Source organism: Oncorhynchus mykiss, chromosome 12, assembly GCF_013265735.2.
Source record: "Oncorhynchus mykiss isolate Arlee chromosome 12, USDA_OmykA_1.1, whole genome shotgun sequence".
Lineage (NCBI taxonomy): Eukaryota > Metazoa > Chordata > Actinopteri > Salmoniformes > Salmonidae > Oncorhynchus > Oncorhynchus mykiss.
The window spans coordinates 9,955,195-9,973,663 of NC_048576.1; the positions used below are offsets into that span (position 1 = coordinate 9,955,195).

At 44.2% G+C, this 18,469-nt stretch overlaps 1 protein-coding gene across 11 annotated transcripts in view; it reads right to left on the bottom strand.

The window, feature by feature from the left end:
* sema4d (sema domain, immunoglobulin domain (Ig), transmembrane domain (TM) and short cytoplasmic domain, (semaphorin) 4D) overlaps window positions 1-18,469 on the bottom strand; it is an 82,685-nt gene that overhangs the window by 54,086 nt on the left and 10,130 nt on the right. For 4 of the 11 annotated variants that reach the window (XM_036936876.1, XM_036936875.1, XM_036936865.1 and 1 more), the window contains exon 2: window positions 11,778-11,888. The exons of 1 other annotated variant lie outside the window; for it this stretch is intronic. In XM_036936876.1, the coding sequence (XP_036792771.1) occupies window positions 11,778-11,815 (38 nt within the window). In that variant the 5' untranslated portion in view covers window positions 11,816-11,888. Of the gene's footprint in view, window positions 1-11,777; window positions 11,889-17,181; window positions 17,587-17,666; window positions 17,688-18,469 lie in introns of those variants that run through there. 6 more of the 11 variants (XM_036936873.1, XM_036936869.1, XM_036936867.1 and 3 more) reach the window with 6 other exon arrangements.

The window sequence follows — 18,469 nt, forward strand, 5'->3', positions numbered from 1 at the left end:
ATCTAAAGAAATCAGCCAAGACCTCAAAATAAATTGTAGACCTCCACAAGCCTATTTTGACTCTCTGTGAGCATTGGGGGGCTGGTTTTGTGGCTGTTGGACTTCCTGAGCCAACGCTCACAGCGAGTCAAAAATGAAATACTGCCCCCAGAGGTTCAAGAGGTTAAGGACAACAAAGTCAAGGTATTGGAGTGGCCATCACAAAGCCCTGACCTCAATCTGATAGAACATTTGTGGGCAGAACTGAAAAAGCATGTGCGAGCAAGGAGGCCTACAAACCTGACTCAGCTCGGTCAGGAGGAATGGGACAAAATTCACCCAACTTATTGTGTGAAGCTTGTGGAAGACTACCCGAAACGTTTGACCCAAGTGAAACCATTTAAAGGCAATGCTACCAAATACTAATTGAGTGTATGTAAACTTCTGACCCACTGGGAATGTGACGAAAGAAATAAAATACTACTATTATTCTGACCTTTCACATTCTTAAAATAAAGTGGTGATCGTAACTGACCTAAGACAGGGAATTGTTACTAGGATTAAATGTCAGGAATTGTGAAAAACTGAGTTTAAATGTATTTGGCTCAGGTGTATGTAAACTTCCGACTTCAAATGTACGAACTGTTGTTGTTGGACGCAATGCGGAACATATCCCAAACCACGTGATCGAAGCAGTCTTGAAGCGTGGATTGCTTCGATCACGTGGATTGGGATATGTTCCGCATTGCGTCCAACAACAACATTGACGAATACGCTGAGTCGGTGAGCGAGTTCATTAGAAAGTGCATTGATGATGTCGTTCCCATAGCAACTATTAAAACATTCCCAAACCAGAAACCATGGAATGATGGCAGCATTCGCGTGAAACTGAAAGCGCAAACCACAGCAGTCAAAATTCTTGGTGTGTCTGAGGCGTTAAAGAGTAAACCGACTGAGTTCCCACTCTCCTCCCATCAGATGCCTCTGCTCTTGGCAGCTTCGAAGAGCTGGATAACCTTGCTCACAGAGATTGAAAAGGCTTTGTCCCAATCTAATACAGACTAGTTTAGGAGTTCAACTTTGGATCAGCAGATGTTTTTTATCTGACTGTTTGGTGATTAGGCCTTGCCGGGTAGAGGACTGGTCCATCAGGTTTTAAATATGTGTACTCGCATGCAACTAGCTAGTCCTTGCTGTGTAAACTACATTTGTAGTAATCTACGTAAGCGTTTCTGTCCTAGATTCTGTCCCCATCGGTGCAATGCAGCCAACCAACACTCGAGTAAAACTATTTCTTTATACAGAACAAAACAAAATTACTGGGTGAAATCCCACTGCTCACAATCAGCAAAGAGGTGTACCCAGAGGACTATTGGTTTCTGATCTGCACTGTGCACTGGGGTGGATTACAAAGGTTTGGGTTTCAACAGAAATAATCCCTGTCTACAAGCCAAATCTAGCTTTAGAAACATCACAACAGAGGGAATGGTGCATAACAGCAAGGCTTTATTTACAATCTGGGAATACTTGAAGCAGATCGTTTTAAAAAACAGCTTCCACAACCAGTTTAAGATGTGACTAATCTCTCGACTAACAATGTGCACATGGAATTTTTCCAAATGGGGTAGGTTGTTTACTTGGAACTCAAGGTTATTCTAATACTGTGGTAGAGTCATATATTTATACAAGATTCACATTTTATTAGAACAAAAAAATGACTGTCATGCTGGAAGTAATAGAATTTAGTTTCCTCAAGACAAACTAATCAAGACGCTCCATCTTCCTACAAAGGCCTCTAGCTACTGGACTGTTAATAGTTGGGGAGTTGCCTTCCATCAGATTTCACATACTTACTGGGATGTCAGCTGATGTAATTGTTTGCTGCTGGAAAGCATGCCAGATAAAAATGAGATGGGATGTGTTGGGATGGGGGGGGGGGGGGGGGGGGGGTTCAGCAGCAACAGCGCTGATCAGAGCTGCATGAATCTTAAGTAGTCCCATGTTGAGGGGGTCTTTGTTCCCAGACCACTGACGGGGGACACTCTCCCACTTTTCTTTTCCCTTCCTTTTGGCAGGAACATTTATCATTCTTCCAAACGAACAATTGTGCTACAACACTGACCAGCACAGGCAGAACAATGAACTACTAAATCTGGGGCCTCCGTCACCCCCAACGCTGGTTGCTAAGAAACCTTTGATCTGCCGGACAGCTTGTCAACAAACTCATCACTTACTTACTGAACTCAAAACCAAAGTTTTCATTCTGCACACATGTAGAAATACAGGCAGTCTTAAATTGTTATACAAAAACAGGCTGGTAAAGGCTTAGCTAGTTTTTTTTTTTTAAGGATCTGCCTCAGTACCAAAATGATCTGTTGGTTTTCAGCAATATTTTCTATGATTCTACATGTATTCAAACTTTTAAAATTAAACTGTGTGCTGTAAGCCTACCACTGATGCAGAGGAATAGTATCAATCTAGGGCCTGTGGATGAAACCAGTCCAACTCTACATACCCTAGCCTTGAAGGGGTTAACTTCTTTCTGTCGGGGTGCTGCGTGAGTGTGTGTGTGTGTGTGTGCTGATCACAGCTGTAACCATTGAGAACGGCATCGCTGACTCTGTGCACACTGCATGGCTCCAGTAAAGTAAAACTTACCACACTATTTACCTGTATCACATCAATGCAGGCAATTTATCTCAATCTGGATTTTTGACAGTGGTGCCGACAGACCCGGTCGAGCTGTTTCTAGCTCCAAGCCAACTTTGCAGTATTTGGCTTTTTTTGGGGTGCAATTTCTTAAATTATTTAAAATCAGAACGTATCTAGTATTATTACCTACAGGCAAAAATAACTTTGACACTAAATTGGTGGTCACCCACCAGAAATTCGACTTCTGGCCTGGGTCCTGCTTGACCATTGTTACTCTTCCTTCTGGGTAGGCTACAAGACCTTCCCCCACCCCCCCTTCAGCAAATCAGACCATGCCATCATCCTGCGCATACCCGCCTATATGTAACCGATGTGAAATGGCTAGCTTAGTTAGCGGTGCGCCCTAATAGCGTTTCAATTGGTGACGTCACTCGCTCTGAGACCTTGAAGTAGTTGTTCCCCTTGCTCTGCAAGGGCCGCAGCTTTTGTGGAGCGATGGGTAACAACGCTTCGTGGGAGGCAGTTGTAGATGTGGGCAGAGGGTCCCTGGTTCGAGCTCAGTCAGGGGCGAGGAGAGAGACAGAAGCTATACTGTTACATATAGGCAGAAACTAAGCAGGAAGCACCCATGGTAAAAACAGATCAATGTTGTTCTGACCAATCAGAATCGATTACAACTTATCCAAACCCAAAACCCGTTGGTAGATGGCTGCATTCACGTAAAACTGAAAGCGTAAACTGCCGCATTTTACCACGGCTAAATGACTGGGAACATGGAAGTGTACAAACAGACCAGCTATGACCTCCGTAAGGCAATCAAAGAGGAAAAACGATAGCAATTAATTAGCTCAGACACGACACGTATATGTGGCAGGGACTACAGACAATCACGGATTATAAAAGGGAGAGCCAGCCATGTTGGACACTGACGTGAGTAAACCCTTGCAAGGTTGCCAGCCCAGACGGCGTCCTCAGAGCATGTGCAGGCTAGCTGGCTGTTCACGGACATACAGTTGAAGTCAGAAGTTTACATAAACTAGTTTTAATGACTCCAACCTAAGTGTTTCAACCACTACACAAATGTCTTGTTAACAAACTATAGTTCTGGCAAGTCGGTTAGGACATCTACTTTGTGCATGACAAGTAATTCTTCCAACAATTGTTTACAGACAGATTATTTAGCTGTATCACAATTCCAGTGGGTCAGAAGTTCACATCCACTAAGTTGACTGTGCCTTTAAACAGCTTGGAAAATTCCAGAAAATTATGTCATGGCTTTAGAAGCTTCTAATTGACATAATTTGAGTCAGTTGGGGGTGTGCCTGTGGATGTATTTCAAGGCCTACCTTCACACTCAGCGCCCCTTTGCTTGACATCATGGGAAAATCAAAAGAAATCAGCCAAGAATGAAAAAAAAATTGTATACCTCTGGTTCATCCTTGGGTGCAATTTCCAGACGCCTGAAGGACCACGTTCATCTGTACAAACAGTATGCAAGTACAAACACCATGGGACCACGCAGCCGTCATACCGGCAGCCGTCATACCGCTCAGGAAGGAGACACATTCTGTCTCCTAGAGATGAATGTACTTTGGTGCGAAAAGTGCAAATCAATCCCAGAACAGCAGCAAAGGACCTTGTGAAGATGTTGGAGGAAACGGGTACAAATGTATCTATATCCACAGTAAAACGAGTCCTATATCGACATACCCTGAAAGGCCACTCAGCAAGGAAGAATTGACTGCTCCAAAACTGCCATAAAAATGCCAGACTACGGTTTGCAACTGCACATGGGGACAAAGATCGTACTTTCTGGAGAAATGTCCTCCGGTCTGATGAAACAAAAATATAACTGTTTGGCCATAATTACCATTGATATGTTTGGAGGAAAAAGGGGGAGGCTTGCAAGCCAAAGAACACCATCCCAACCGTGAACCACTGGGGTGGCAGCATCATGTTGTGGGGGTGCTTTGCTACAGGAGGGAATGGTGCCATTCACAAAATAGATAGCATCATGAGGTAGGAAAATTATGTGGATATGTTGAAGCAACATCAAGACATCAGTCAGGAAGTTAAAGCTTGGTTGCAAATGGGTCTTCCAAATGGACAATGACCCCAAGCATACTTCCAAAGTTGTGGAAAATGGCTTATTTATACACGTAATGTTAGCTAGCGAGCCAGCAAGCAAATGTCCGCTAGCTAGTTAACAGTACATTGTAACTTGCAATGAAAATTACAAAAAAATAAATATCTGAATAAGTAGATAGATTCTTACATGGACGAACGCTTCACGGCAGCGTCTTTTCCGTTTGGTTTGTAGCTACACTATAGATACTTTTGTGTATGTGGACATCTCTTCAAATCAGTGGATTCCGAATCACTTTTCACCATATGGCATTCCGATGGACGTCTCTGGGTTTGGCAGATGCCAGGAGAACGCAACCTGGCCCAATGCATAGTGCCTACTGTAATGCTTGGTTGAGGAAGAATAATGGTCTGGGGCTGTTTTTCCATGTTCGGGCTAGGCCCCTTAGCTCCAGTGAAGGGAAATCTTAACACTACAGCATACAATTACATTGACAATTCTGTGCTTCCAATTTTGTGGTAACAGTTTGGGGAAGGCCCTTTCCTGTTTCGGCATGACAATTCCCCCGAGCACATAGCGAGGTCCAAGATCGGTGTGGAAGAACTTAACTGGCCTGCCCTGACCTCAAACACCTTTGGGATGAATTGGAACGCTGACTGTGAGCCAGGCCTAGTCGCTCGACATCAGTGCTTGGATCTCACTAATGCGCTTGTGGCTGAACGGAAGCAAGTTCCCACAGCAATGTTCCAACATCTAGTGGGAAAGCCATCCTAGAAGAGTGGATGATTGGGGGGGGGGGGGGGGGGGGGGGGGGGGGGGGACCAACGCCATATTGACACCCATGATTCTGGAATTAGATGGTCGACGAGCAGGTGTCCATATTCTTTTGGTCATGTAGTGCAGCTACAGCTTGTTTGGCCAGTTGTGTCAAGTCACTCCGGGTCACACTGGCTGTGTGCAGAAAATAGAACATTACAACTTTTTCCCAGTGATATTTGTCGACAATTAAATTCAGGGCAGAAATGTTGTTGGGAGCAGTACCAACAATTTTGCGATTCTCCATGGCCTCAAATCAAAATGTATTTCTCACACTCTCCGAATACAACAGGCGTAGTAGACTTTCCCCGTGAAACACTTACTTTCCAGCCCTTAACCAACAATGCAGTTCAAGAAATAGAGTTAAGAAAATATTTACTATATAAAGTGAAATGACATAATAACTAGGCTATATACAGGGGGTACCGGTACCAAATCAATGAGCAGGGTACAGGTTAGTCTAGATAATAAACAGCGAGTTGCAACAGTGTAAAAACAAGGGGGGGGGGGGGGGGGGTCAATTTAAATAGTCCAGTGGCCATTTGATTGATTAATTGTTCAGCAGTCTTATGGCTTAGGGGTAGAAGAGGTTCAGAAGCCTTTTGGACCTAGACTTGGCGCTCCGGTACCACTGGCAATGCGGTAGCAGAGAGAACAGTCTATGACTTGGGTGGCTGGAGTCTTTGACCAGGTTTTGGACCTTCCTCTGACACCACCTCCTAGTATATAGGTCCTGGATGTCAGGAAGCTTGGCCCCAGTGATGTACTTACGTGGTATCTTTCAAAAAAGGTTGCAATAGCCAGGATTATCTACACATACTGAGCAGCTCATGTTATAGACAGAAGCGTGCTATATGGCAGACCAAGCCGAAACTCATCTCTCAGCATAACAAGCCCATCCATTATCTCAGCTAATCATGCCTAGAGCAGGAAGGTTCCTGACATTTTCCGTACCTAAACCAACCAGAAACTTTACATTTTATTTGCATTTACAGACAGCACACACATTTGTTATTACGGCAAATGAAAGTTCCAGAAGGCATTTCTGCCCCACAACATATTAAAAAAATAATATGTTAAAATGCCTCTCCTGTGAAGTAGTGACGTGCGACAGATGCCTAGCTTCTTGAAACAAGCCGCATATTCATTCTCTCCCTATCCCAGTTCCCACTTGCTTCAAGATGTCCACCCTTGTTCCTGTACCTAAGAAAGAATAGGTAACTGAACTAAATTACTAAAAATCGCCCCATAGCACTCACTTCTGTCATTTTGAAGTAGTCATGGGTGAAGTCCCTGTTTCAAGTTTGCTGACGACACAACAGTGGTAGGCCTGATTACCAACCATGCTGAGACAGCCTACAGGGAGGAGGTGAGGGCCCTGGTGGAGTGTTGCCAGGTAAATCACCACTCCTTCAACATCAACAAAATGAAGGTCCTGATCGTGGACTACAGGAGACCGCAGAGAAAGCACAAGCCCATCCACGTCGACGGGGGCCGCAGCGGAGAGGGTTAAAAAGCGTCAAGTTCCTCAGTGTACACAACACTGAGGACCTGAAAAACGGTCCTTCACACTGACAGACTGTATCACCGCCTGGTACGGCAACTGTAGGGCTCTCCAGAGGGTGGTGCGGTCAGCTCAACTCATCATCAGGGGCACACTGCCAGCCCTCCAGTACATCTACAGCACCCGATGTCACAGCAAGGCAAAGAACATCGTCAAGGACCTCAGTCACCCTTCACACGACCTTAAACAAAAAAACTGTCACTAGCCAGTTACCACCCGGTACCTTACCCTGCACCTTAGAGACTGCTGCCCTAATTTACAGTCATTGAAAACTGGGCACTTTAATGTTTTCATAACATTTTACCCAGTTTATATGTATATACTGTATTTGAGTCATGGCTCATCCTATATAACTACTGCTGTACACACCTTTTATATTCATATACTGTCCACACACACACACACACAGTACTAGTCAAGTTGACACCTACTCATTCAAGGGTTCTTTATTTTTACTATTTTCTACATTGTAGAATAATAGTGAAGACAACAAAACTATGACATAACACACATGGAATCGTGTAGTAACCAAAAGTGTTAAACAAATCAAAATATATGTTATATTTGAGATTCTTCAAAGTAGCTACCCTTTGCCTTGACAGCTTTGCACACTCTTGGCATTCTCTCAACCAGCTTCATGAGGTAGTCACCTGGAATGCATATCAATCAACAGGTGTGCCTTGTTAATTTGTGGAATTTCTTTCCTTAATGCATTTGAGCCAATCAGTTGTGTTGTGACAAGGTAGGGGTGGTATACAGAAGATAGCCCTACTTGGTAAAAGACGAAGTCCATATTATGGCAAGAACAGCTCAAATAAGCAAAGAGAAATTACAGCCCATTGTTACTTTAAGACATGAAGGTCAGTCAATGCGGAAAACGTAAAGAATTTTTAAAGTTTCTTCAAGTGCAGTAACAAAAACAATCAAGCACTATGATGAAACTGGCTCTCATGAGGACCTCCACAGGAAAAGGAGACCCAGAATTATCTCTGCTGCAGAGGACAAGTTCATTAGAGATACCAGCCTCAGAAATTACAGCCCAAATAAATGCGTCAGTGTTCAAGTAACAGACACATCTCAACATCAACTGTTCAGAGGAGACTGCATGAAGCAGGCCTTCATGGTCAAACTGCTGCAGAGAAACCACTACTGAAGGACACCAATAAGAGGAGATTTGCTTGGGCCAAGAAACCCGAGCAATGGACATTAGACTGGTGGAAATTGGTATTTTGGTCTGATGAGTCCAAATTTGAGATTTTTGGTTCCAACCGTCGTTTCTTTGTGAGACGCACAGTAGGTGAACAGATGATCTCCGCATGTGTGGTTCCCACCGTGAAGCATGGAGGAGGTGGTGGGATGGTTTGGGGGGGGTGCTTTTCTGGTGACACTGATTTATTTAGAATTCAAGGCATACTTAACCAGCATGGCTACCACAGCATTCTGCAGCGATACACCATCCCATCTGGTTTGCGCTTAGTGGGACTATCATTTGTTTTTCAACAGGACAATGACCCAACACACCTCCAGGCTATGTAAGGGCTATTTGACCACGAAGGAGAGTGATGGAGTGCTGCATCAGATGGCCTCCACAATCACCTGACCTCAACCTAATTGATGGTTTGGGATGAGTTGGACCGCAGAGTGAAGGAAAAGCAGCCAACAAGTGTTCAGCACATGTGGGAACTCCCTCAAGACTGTTAAAAAAGCATTCCAGGTGAAGCTTGTTGAGAGAATGCCAAGAGTGTGCAAAGCTGTCATCACGGCAAATGGGTGGCTACTTTGAAGAATATCAAATATATTTTTTAATTTGTTTAACACTTTTTTTGGTTACTGCATGATTCCATATGTGTTATTTCATAGTTTTGATGTCGTCAATGTAGAAAATAGTAAAAAATACTTGAATGAGTAGTTGTCCAAACTTTTGACTGGTACTGTATGTATTTATATTCCAGACTATGACACTGCTCGTTCTGATAAGTTAATAAAATAATTAAGACCGCTGGATGATGTGTGTGTTGTTATTGCATTGCTAGATATTGCTGCCCTTTTGGAGCGTCATCTGTGATGACATCTGCAAAACTGCCCCCCCCCCCCTCAGAGTGGCGCAGCGGTCTAAGGCACTGCATCGCAGTGCTAGAGGCTTCACTACAGACGCGGTTCGATCCCGGGCTGTCTCGCAGCCGGCCGCGACCAGGAGACGGCGCGCAATTGGATATCACGTTTTTAACAAAACATCTGCAAAACTGTGTACATGGCCAATAAACTTTGGTTCGTCCATATAGCCCAGCTCTCCTGTCACCCCCCCAACATACTGTAGGGATACATACAGCATATCCCTAACAAGAGAGATGTCTCAAGTGTTAGACTAAGATGACATGGTATCAAAATTGTGCAACATAGCTACAGTATGATTAGGTATGAGGCAGATGATTGCAACGGGGTGGTTGGTTAAAACTCTAGAGGGAACAATTAGTGTTAGACGCCCAAGTGACAATTAGATGCCAGAAACGTGACAAGCTAGCATTTTATTGCCTCCATTTCAACATAAGAGTATTATATAGGCTACAGAGAAACTCCAGCATTCCAATGGAAAATAACAGGCGAGCCAACAGCAACAAGCGAGCCAACAGCAACAAGCGAGCCAACAGCAACAAGCGAGCCAACAGCAACAAGCGAGCCAGCAGCAACAGGCGAGCCAGCAGCAACAGGCGAGCCAGCAGCAACAGTGAACATAACAAATGAAGAGGATGCAAATGAGGCCCCATGAGAATCACATGTGTCTTCTGGGAGAAAACAGAAAGGTTAGTGCTACATCACATGGGGTGGAGGTTAGACCAGGCTGGGTTAGTGCTACATCACATGGGGTGGAGGATAGACCAGGCTGGGTTAGTGCTACATCACATGGGGTGGAGGTTAGACCAGGCTGGGTTAGTGCTACATCACATGGGGTGGAGGTTAGACCAGGCTGGGTTAGTGCTACATCACATGAGGTGGAGGTTATACCAGGCTGGGTTAGTGCTACATCACATGGGGTGGAGGTTAGACCAGGCTGGGTTAGTGCTACATCACATGGGGTGGAGGTTAGACCAGGCTGGGTTAGTGCTACATCACATGGGGTGGAGGTTAGACCAGGCTGGGTTAGTGCTACATCACATGGGGTGGAGGTTAGACCAGGCTGGGTTAGTGCTACATCACATGAGGTGGAGGTTAGACCAGGCTGGGTTAGTGCTACATCACATGGGGTGGAGGTTATACCAGGCTGGGTTATTGCTACATCACATAGGGTGGAGGCTAGACCAGGCTGGGTTATTGCTACATCACATAGGGTGGAGGTTAGACCAGGCTGGGTTAGTGCTACATCACATGGGGTGGAGGATAGACCAGGCTGGGTTAGTGCTACATCACATGGGGTGGAGGTTAGATCAGGCTGGGTTAGTGCTACATCACATGGGGTGGAGGTTATACCAGGCTGGGTTAGTGCTACATCACATGGGGTGGAGGTTAGACCAGGCTGGGTTAGTGCTACATCACATGGGGTGGAGGTTATACCAGGCTGGGTTAGTGCTACATCACATGGGGTGGAGGTTAGACCAGGCTGGGTTAGGGCTACATCACAAGGGGTGGAGGTTATACCAGGTTGGGTTAGTGCTACATCACATGAGGTGGAGGTTAGACCAGGCTGGGTTAGTGCTACATCACATGGGGTGGAGGTTAGACCAGGCTGGGTTAGTGCTACATCACATGGGGTGGAGGTTATACCAGGCTGGGTTATTGCTACATCACATAGGGTGGAGGCTAGACCAGGCTGGGTTATTGCTACATCACATAGGGTGGAGGTTAGACCAGGCTGGGTTAGTGCTACATCACATGGGGTGGAGGATAGACCAGGCTGGGTTAGTGCTACATCACATGGGGTGGAGGTTAGACCAGGCTGGGTTAGTGCTACATCACATGGGGTGGAGGTTAGACCAGGCTGGGTTAGGGCTACATCACATGAGGTGGAGGATAGACCAGGCTGGGTTAGTGCTACATCACATGGGGTGGAGGTTAGACCAGGCTGGGTTAGTGCTACATCACATGGGGTGGAGGTTAGACCAGGCTGGGTTAGGGCTACATCACATGAGGTGGAGGTTAGACCAGGCTGGGTTAGTGCTACATCACATGGGGTGGAGGTTAGACCAGGCTGGGTTAGGGCTACATCACAAGGGGTGGAGGTTATACCAGGCTGGGTTAGTGCCAACTTCCTCCATACCTCCACCCCATGTGATGTAGCACTAACCCAGCCTGGTCTAACCTCCACCCCTTGTGATGTAGCCCTAACCCAGCCTGGTCTAACCTCCACCCCATGTGATGTAGCACTAACCCAACCTGGTATAACCTCCACCCCTTGTGATGTAGCCCTAACCCAGCCTGGTCTAACCTCCACCCCATGTGATGTAGCACTAACCCAGCCTGGTCTAACCTCCACCTCATGTGATGTAGCACTAACCTTACACTAGCTCCCTCTTCCTCTTTCTGCCTCTTGGCATGCAAAGCATTGCCTGGGTGGGGAAAGTGTAATATAAAGGCACACTAACATGATGGTGATATCCTCTTACTTCATCCCACAAAACAGGCACGAGAGAAGACAGTGGACGCTTTCTTGTAACCTTCATGCAGACAATGGGAACAACAACTTACTTGTCTGTCATGGCTTCAACTAGCGAATATTGATTCATGAAACGTCCTTTTCTGTCCTGCACAGTAGCTTGAAACAGGGGAGTGAAGGATGAGATGGTTTACATCACAGATCTGTGAAGGGAGAGAAGGAGGACAGGGAGAGGAACAGTTTGAGTTCATATGAAACAATTAAACATCAACGGCTTTACATATGTCATTTATAGCATTTATAAAATTCTACTTGCTGACATGGAACTCACAACACCCTATCTTTTCATGAATAAAAAAAAAAAAAACATGCATATACTTAACTAGGAAACCTAAAAATGCAGTTTTTAAAATGGCCCAGTAGGTATTTTTCTTGCTTGTAATATGGACACCAAGCTTCTCTGGAGCACATATTACAACACCCTGCGTTTCAGCACAAAAGACATTTGAACAGGCTGGGGATAACTTGCAGACAAGCCTGACTTGCTCACAATTAGCAAAGGCAAGGATTGGTCTTCAACTTGTGGGGGATACAGTTGCCATGGCTACCAGCGCAGCTGAAGCCACCAAGCATAAATTGTGTTTCTAGCACAGAGAAATCCACCAGGCAACCAGACGGCTGGAAAGAGTGGTCTAGGATATACTTCGGGGCATAAATTGCCGAAACGTTTTGTTAAATCAAATTTCACCACAACAAAATGATGAAAATGCATTACACCATCCAGTGTACATGCGGTTGCTATGGTTGCATCAATGTTAACAGTCATCACGTGGTGCAATATGTACACAAGGGTTAGGAAGGCACTTGACGACAGTACACAAAGCATTTCTTTATGTATGCCAATGACGCCCTTGTTGAAGTGTTTTTCTAAAATAAAAAGACACCTATAGTATAGTGATGTAAAATGTATTATTTACTACTGCAGTTGTATCATAAATATACTCCTATAGACTTTATCCTGCAATAGAGCTCTGATATTAAAAAATAAATGAAAAACCTGCTCAATATGGGGCGGCAGGGTAGCCTAGTGGTTAGAGCGTTGGACTAGTAACCGGTTGCAAGTTCAAACCCCCGAGCTGACAAATCTGTCGTCCTGCCCCTGAACAGGCAGTTCATTCACTGTTCCTAGGCCGTCATTGAAAATAAGAATTTGTTCTTAACTGACTTGCCTAGTTAAATAAAGGTAAAATTTAAAAAAATAAAAATTTAAATATTGGATTTTCATTAGGATGTTGGTGACAACATTTTAATTTGGAACACTTGATTTGCCACGTGCTTCTTCTTAGATCTCTAAACGGTGTACTCGCTGCATCAGCAGAATCAGCCATAAGTCTATCAGCTTATCTTTCCATAAAAAGATTAAAATAGTAACACATTAGCTAAATAGATTAGGCCCATCCGCATGTCAACGCATACGCAAAAATGTATCCAACACCTATCCTGAAGAGGGATAGGTAGATAAAAAAATCAGCTAGATGGGTTTTCGCTCTTTTAGCCTACAAAACAGGGCCTGGCTACTGCCATTGTCAGCAAGTAAACTTACAATAGGCCTTTTGACAATTACACTGGTCTTCTGACATTACTCCGTGATCACCCACCACATGTAGGTAAAGATATACTTCACCACCTAATCAAAAGCAATGTTAAAACGCTATAATGGTTTAGGACTGCTGGTGTGGATACCATAACAGAGATGCTCCAAGGGATAAAGTGTACTGTTGTAGCTGATCTAGGATCAGGTCCATAACAAATCTGATTCATTATGACTTAATGCCGGGCATACAGTACACGATTTCACCACAAAAATGCGTCACTGTTTTTGCCATCGCCAGACTAAATTTTCACAATCAGGGTGAAATCCTATGAACTTGGGCTAGGATCCGTATGTCTGGACTGGGGTATTTTTAGTGGGTTAAGGACACACCGATGATGGCTGTTCCCTTCTACAGACCCCTGTCAGATGTCCTGAGCATTTTCTAACATTTTTGGTTTTGCATCTTGTAGTAGGAGCAGTGCTACGACTTAAATTGGACAAGGCCTACTGCCAGTAGCCAATTAGCTCTCAGCATGTGAGATCAAAACAATGATGACCAAGAGGAAATCAACACCACATAGTGGCTGTGGTAACTAGTGACAACCTGTGCCAACATTATATATCGTAAACATTCATTTTTTGTCATCTTCATTTAAGATTAAAGGTTAGGCATATGGTTAGCAGTGTGGTTAAGATACATTTTAAAATCTGATTTTAAGAAAATAAAATGTAGAAATAGGCAGGTTTAGCCATAATTAATGAGATTGATTGATGTGTGGGAAGTTCCTTCTCAATATTAAAAGTTCTCACCTCCAAGTCCCACTGTAGAACAATACAGTGAATTCAGAAAGTTCTCAGACCTGGACTTTTCCCACTTTGTTACGTTAAAGCCTGATTCTATTTTATCTTTTTAAATACAAACATCTACACACAATACACCATACTGATCAAGTGAAAACTGGTTTTTAATAACTCATTTACTTAAGTATTCAGACCCTTTGCTATGAGACTTGAAATTTAGTTTAATTGATCATCCTTGAGATGTTTCTACAACTTGATTGGAGTCCACATGTGGTACACATTCAATTGATTGGACATTATTTGGAAAGGCACACCTGTCCGTATAAGGTCCCACAGTTGACAGTGCAAAAACCAAGCCAAGAGGTCTAAAAACATTGTCCGTAGAGCTCCGAGAGAGGATTGTGTCGAGGCACAGATCTGGGGAAGGGTACCAAACAATTTCTGCAGCATTGGAAGGTCCCCATGAACAGTGGCCTCCATCATTCTTAAATGGAAGAAGTTTGGAACCACCAAGATTCTTCCTAGATCTGGCCAAACTGAGGGACTGGCCAAACTGAGGGAGGAAGTCTCTGAAAGTCCTTGAGGACCAGCCAGAGCCCGAACCCGATGGACATATCAGGAGAGACCTGAAAAATATCTGTGCAGAGACACTCCCCATCCAACCTCACAGAGCTCGAGAGGATCTGCAGAGAAGAATGGGAGAAACTCTCCAAATACAGGTGTGCCAAGCTTGTAGCGTCATACCCAAGACTTGAGGCTGTAGTCGCTGCCAAAAGATGAAAAAATGTCTAAAAACCCATTTTTGCTTTGTCATTATGGGGTAGTTTGTGTAGATTGGAGGGGGGGACTATTTAATCCATTTCACAATAAGGCTGTAAGGTAACAAAATGTGGAAAAAGTCAATGCGCTGTAAATCCATATTGTCCACACCATATTTTGCACCTCTGAGAAACAGGGCAGGATCAACTAGAAAATCATCATGTAAATGTGAGCACCCACATCCTGGGGTTGAGGATGAACTGAATGAAAGATCTGGGACAAGAAAACATTTATTAGGGAAATATGTGGGCAAGTCCAAGTTGTTACGATTTTAGAGGTTGTGTATGCCCAGTATAAAAAGCAAAACAGATCCTACTCAGAGGCTTGATAAATACAGACCCAGACAGCCTCTAGCTGTGGAACCTGGAGCTAATGACTGGTTCTCAGGGGAGGAGAACCAGCCTGGCTGGGTTGCCTGGCTGTCATCTAGTGTTCCTGTCTGCCTCCGTCCACCTCGTTAGTGAGTTTAGGATTTCTGGTGCAGTCTGCCTGCCCTGGGACATGGCTTGAGATTAGATTCCTATGGCGTTCCAAATTAACAGCCATGTCTTAGGGCAAGTGGTCTGCCTCCAGTCCCCTCGGTGCTCCTCCCCGTCAAGACAGGCCCTCTCTTTACAATAACATAAGGCAGCAGAATGGCTGACATTCTTCAACTAGGTCTATGCTCCTGGTCCTACCTCTAACTCAGTAAAGCTCAAATCTTCTCAGCTATAGACAGGCCTCCCTTTTGTCTTTACGTCCAACCCAGCCCCTCCCCATAAGCAATTAAGCATTCAATTCTTCTGTTAAAAAAACAAAAAACATGTAAGAAAAGAAACTGTGCCTGCCAACATTTGTATGGGTCTCTTGGGCAGGCAGATTAGACTACCCCAGAACGTGTGGGGCGATAAAATGTGCGGCAACCACTATTTTCTCCAGTCAATTTCCTACTGCCCATCATGGAAAAGTTTGAAATATGCAGAGATAGCAGAGGGTTTTCCACAATGCAGTTGTTCATGAACCAATTGTCAAAGTGCTCAGTGCTGCAGACACTAATGAAAAAAGGCCAACGCTGCAGTTTGCCTTGCGGAGAGGAAACTCCATTAAAGAATGCCCAAGGGGGGAAAAGCAACTTAAAAGGGTAGGCCTGTGGAATTTTAACAATATATCTTGAAATCTGCATAGATGGAATGCGTAAATTAGTTTCAGGTATCAAAGAGCTTCCAAGGAAACTCTGCAGACGTTGAAGTCAATTCCGTTGTTTTCCTCTACCTTAGTTCAACCATCATCTAGGTGATTGATAATGTTCTATTTTATAAAGATCTGTCCAATAGAATTCATGGAGGCTCGTCAAGAAATGTGAATTTCACTACCACAGCAGGAATTCAAAAGGAGCATCTATCTATCTATATCTATCTATATCTATATCTATATAATTAATTAACAAAAGAGGGGAACCAACCTACATCTCTGATAAACAGACATCCACACAAAAAAAAGATGCAAATAAAAATTGACATTTTCCACTCTGTACAATGTAGGATTAAATGGAAAAGAATGATGTGGTGTCAAATCACACATCACTTGATCCTTGTGATGTTTAAAGATGGCACATGAATGACAAAAGGCTGCATGGCTATCTGCTCTGTGCTACCACTGCTATTGTGGGGAATTGAGAGCTCCGAGGCACGAGCCCAGAGTCTTTGAAGTGCGGCGATAGCACTTGAAAAGACGTTAACTGGCTTTGATCTTGTGAAGCAAGGCAACACTGACTGGGCTGGCTGCTGCCAACGAAGAGTATCCCCCCATACCGAATAATGAGGTGGAAAAGAAGCATCTCTACAGGGAGAGACCAAAAAAATACCAGCTTCCTTGTCAGGGTAAAATAATAAACACACAGCAAGTAGCTTCACAACTTTTTCCATGTCCTGCCGTAACAAAACCTCAAATAGGAATAGGTCACTTTAGAAAATAAATCACATCTGTATAGCCTGGTAGAGGAAAGACAGAACGGCTGTTTCCTTTTAGATCCTGTACAAATGTACCCCTTGCAGATCTAACTACCGGTAAATCAACAGTCAATAAGCTCATTTAAAAAAAGGCATAAATATTATTGTAACTAAAGAGTATAAGAATCATGTGGAATACCTCAACACCGATAGATAGTACAGTAGTGCTAAACAGTTTGAAAAATCACATGCAGGCACCAGATTTCATTAGAAACAAAAACACTGAATAATTCAAAATCCAGACAGAGAAAATATGTTTTAAAAAAAATACTAAAACCATATGCATAAGCTTACTTCGAATGTGGAGCGTAGTAGTCGACTTCCAAAGACAAACTGATCATGTTCTCAACAAAGAGTTATTGGTCACGTTATGCTGCTTCCGTTCAGTGTCTGTTGTCCCATGCAAGTCCTGGTAGTATTTATGATAAGGGACTCTTACCAAGCTCTGTAGCCCAGTCAGAAGCTCCTCCAGCTGGGGAGAGTAGCAGTTGGAGGTGGCTCCACTCTTCACAATCCCCTACCAAGATGTTAGCATGACCAGTGACAACACTGCTGACCATGACAAAGAGAAAACAAATACAAGCATCCACCAAAGGCAGTAGCCACCTCTATCTAGAGACGGTAGTCACCTCCTCTTTCCAGACATACCGCTCCTTCCTTCTCACCAGCAACAATAAATTATTCAACCCAGTCTGTCCAAAAAATGCGACAGAAATAAGAATAGGAGAGAAAACCCCTCTCATCCAACACACCGAGATGTGCCTCTTTGGCAGCCCTACCTTAACAATAGGAGTATCTAGTGGACTTGCCTGCCTTCTCTCTGTCAAGGCAGTCAAGCGGTGCACGTTGTGGAGCGATAGCGCTGAAATCTCTCTCGCCTCTGGAATGCACACAATTTCAGGAGGAGGAGGGGGAAGGGGGGTTTCTCTGAGTGAGTGTCTATTGTTTAAAAGGGTCGTTTCTGCGATCCTTAGCAGGCAGGGTGAATAGGGATCAGTATTCCAGCTGCCCTCTTTCAGCAGTAAATCCTATTGTAACCCAAGGTGCTCTGGTGCTGCCACAGTGAGGGAAACAGGAGGGGGTTATATCGGAGCATAATTTAACAGAGGTTAGTGTCCACCCACATGTGTAGAGCACTTGTTATAGGTTAAAGATTGACATGTTGTATGACAACGGTGTGGACTTCAGCTGCAAAGAGAGGTGGACATGCCAGTGACGGAATGTAGTGTACGTACACAACTCCACTTCTTTCAGCCCCACTGGAACCTTTTCAAAACAGTGTCAACAGTACTGTGCTTCACTGAGCTTTGGTTTCTCTCCCCTACCCTCAGTGATATCCATCCTCTTGGCTTCAGCCGTTGGATCTCGGAGACTTTTCAATTTCGGAGTTCTGTTTTCCTTCGGGAAGGGGGCCAGGAGTTGCCAGGACAACCATAAATACTCTTGGAAATGGAAACCATTGTTACACCGACTGAAGGCATTTGTAAGACTGAATGTTGCGATAATGGCCATAAAGTATAACACATGACAGTTGGGTTTCCTTCGCACATTTGCATCAAGCGGTTTTACACTGGATATAGGC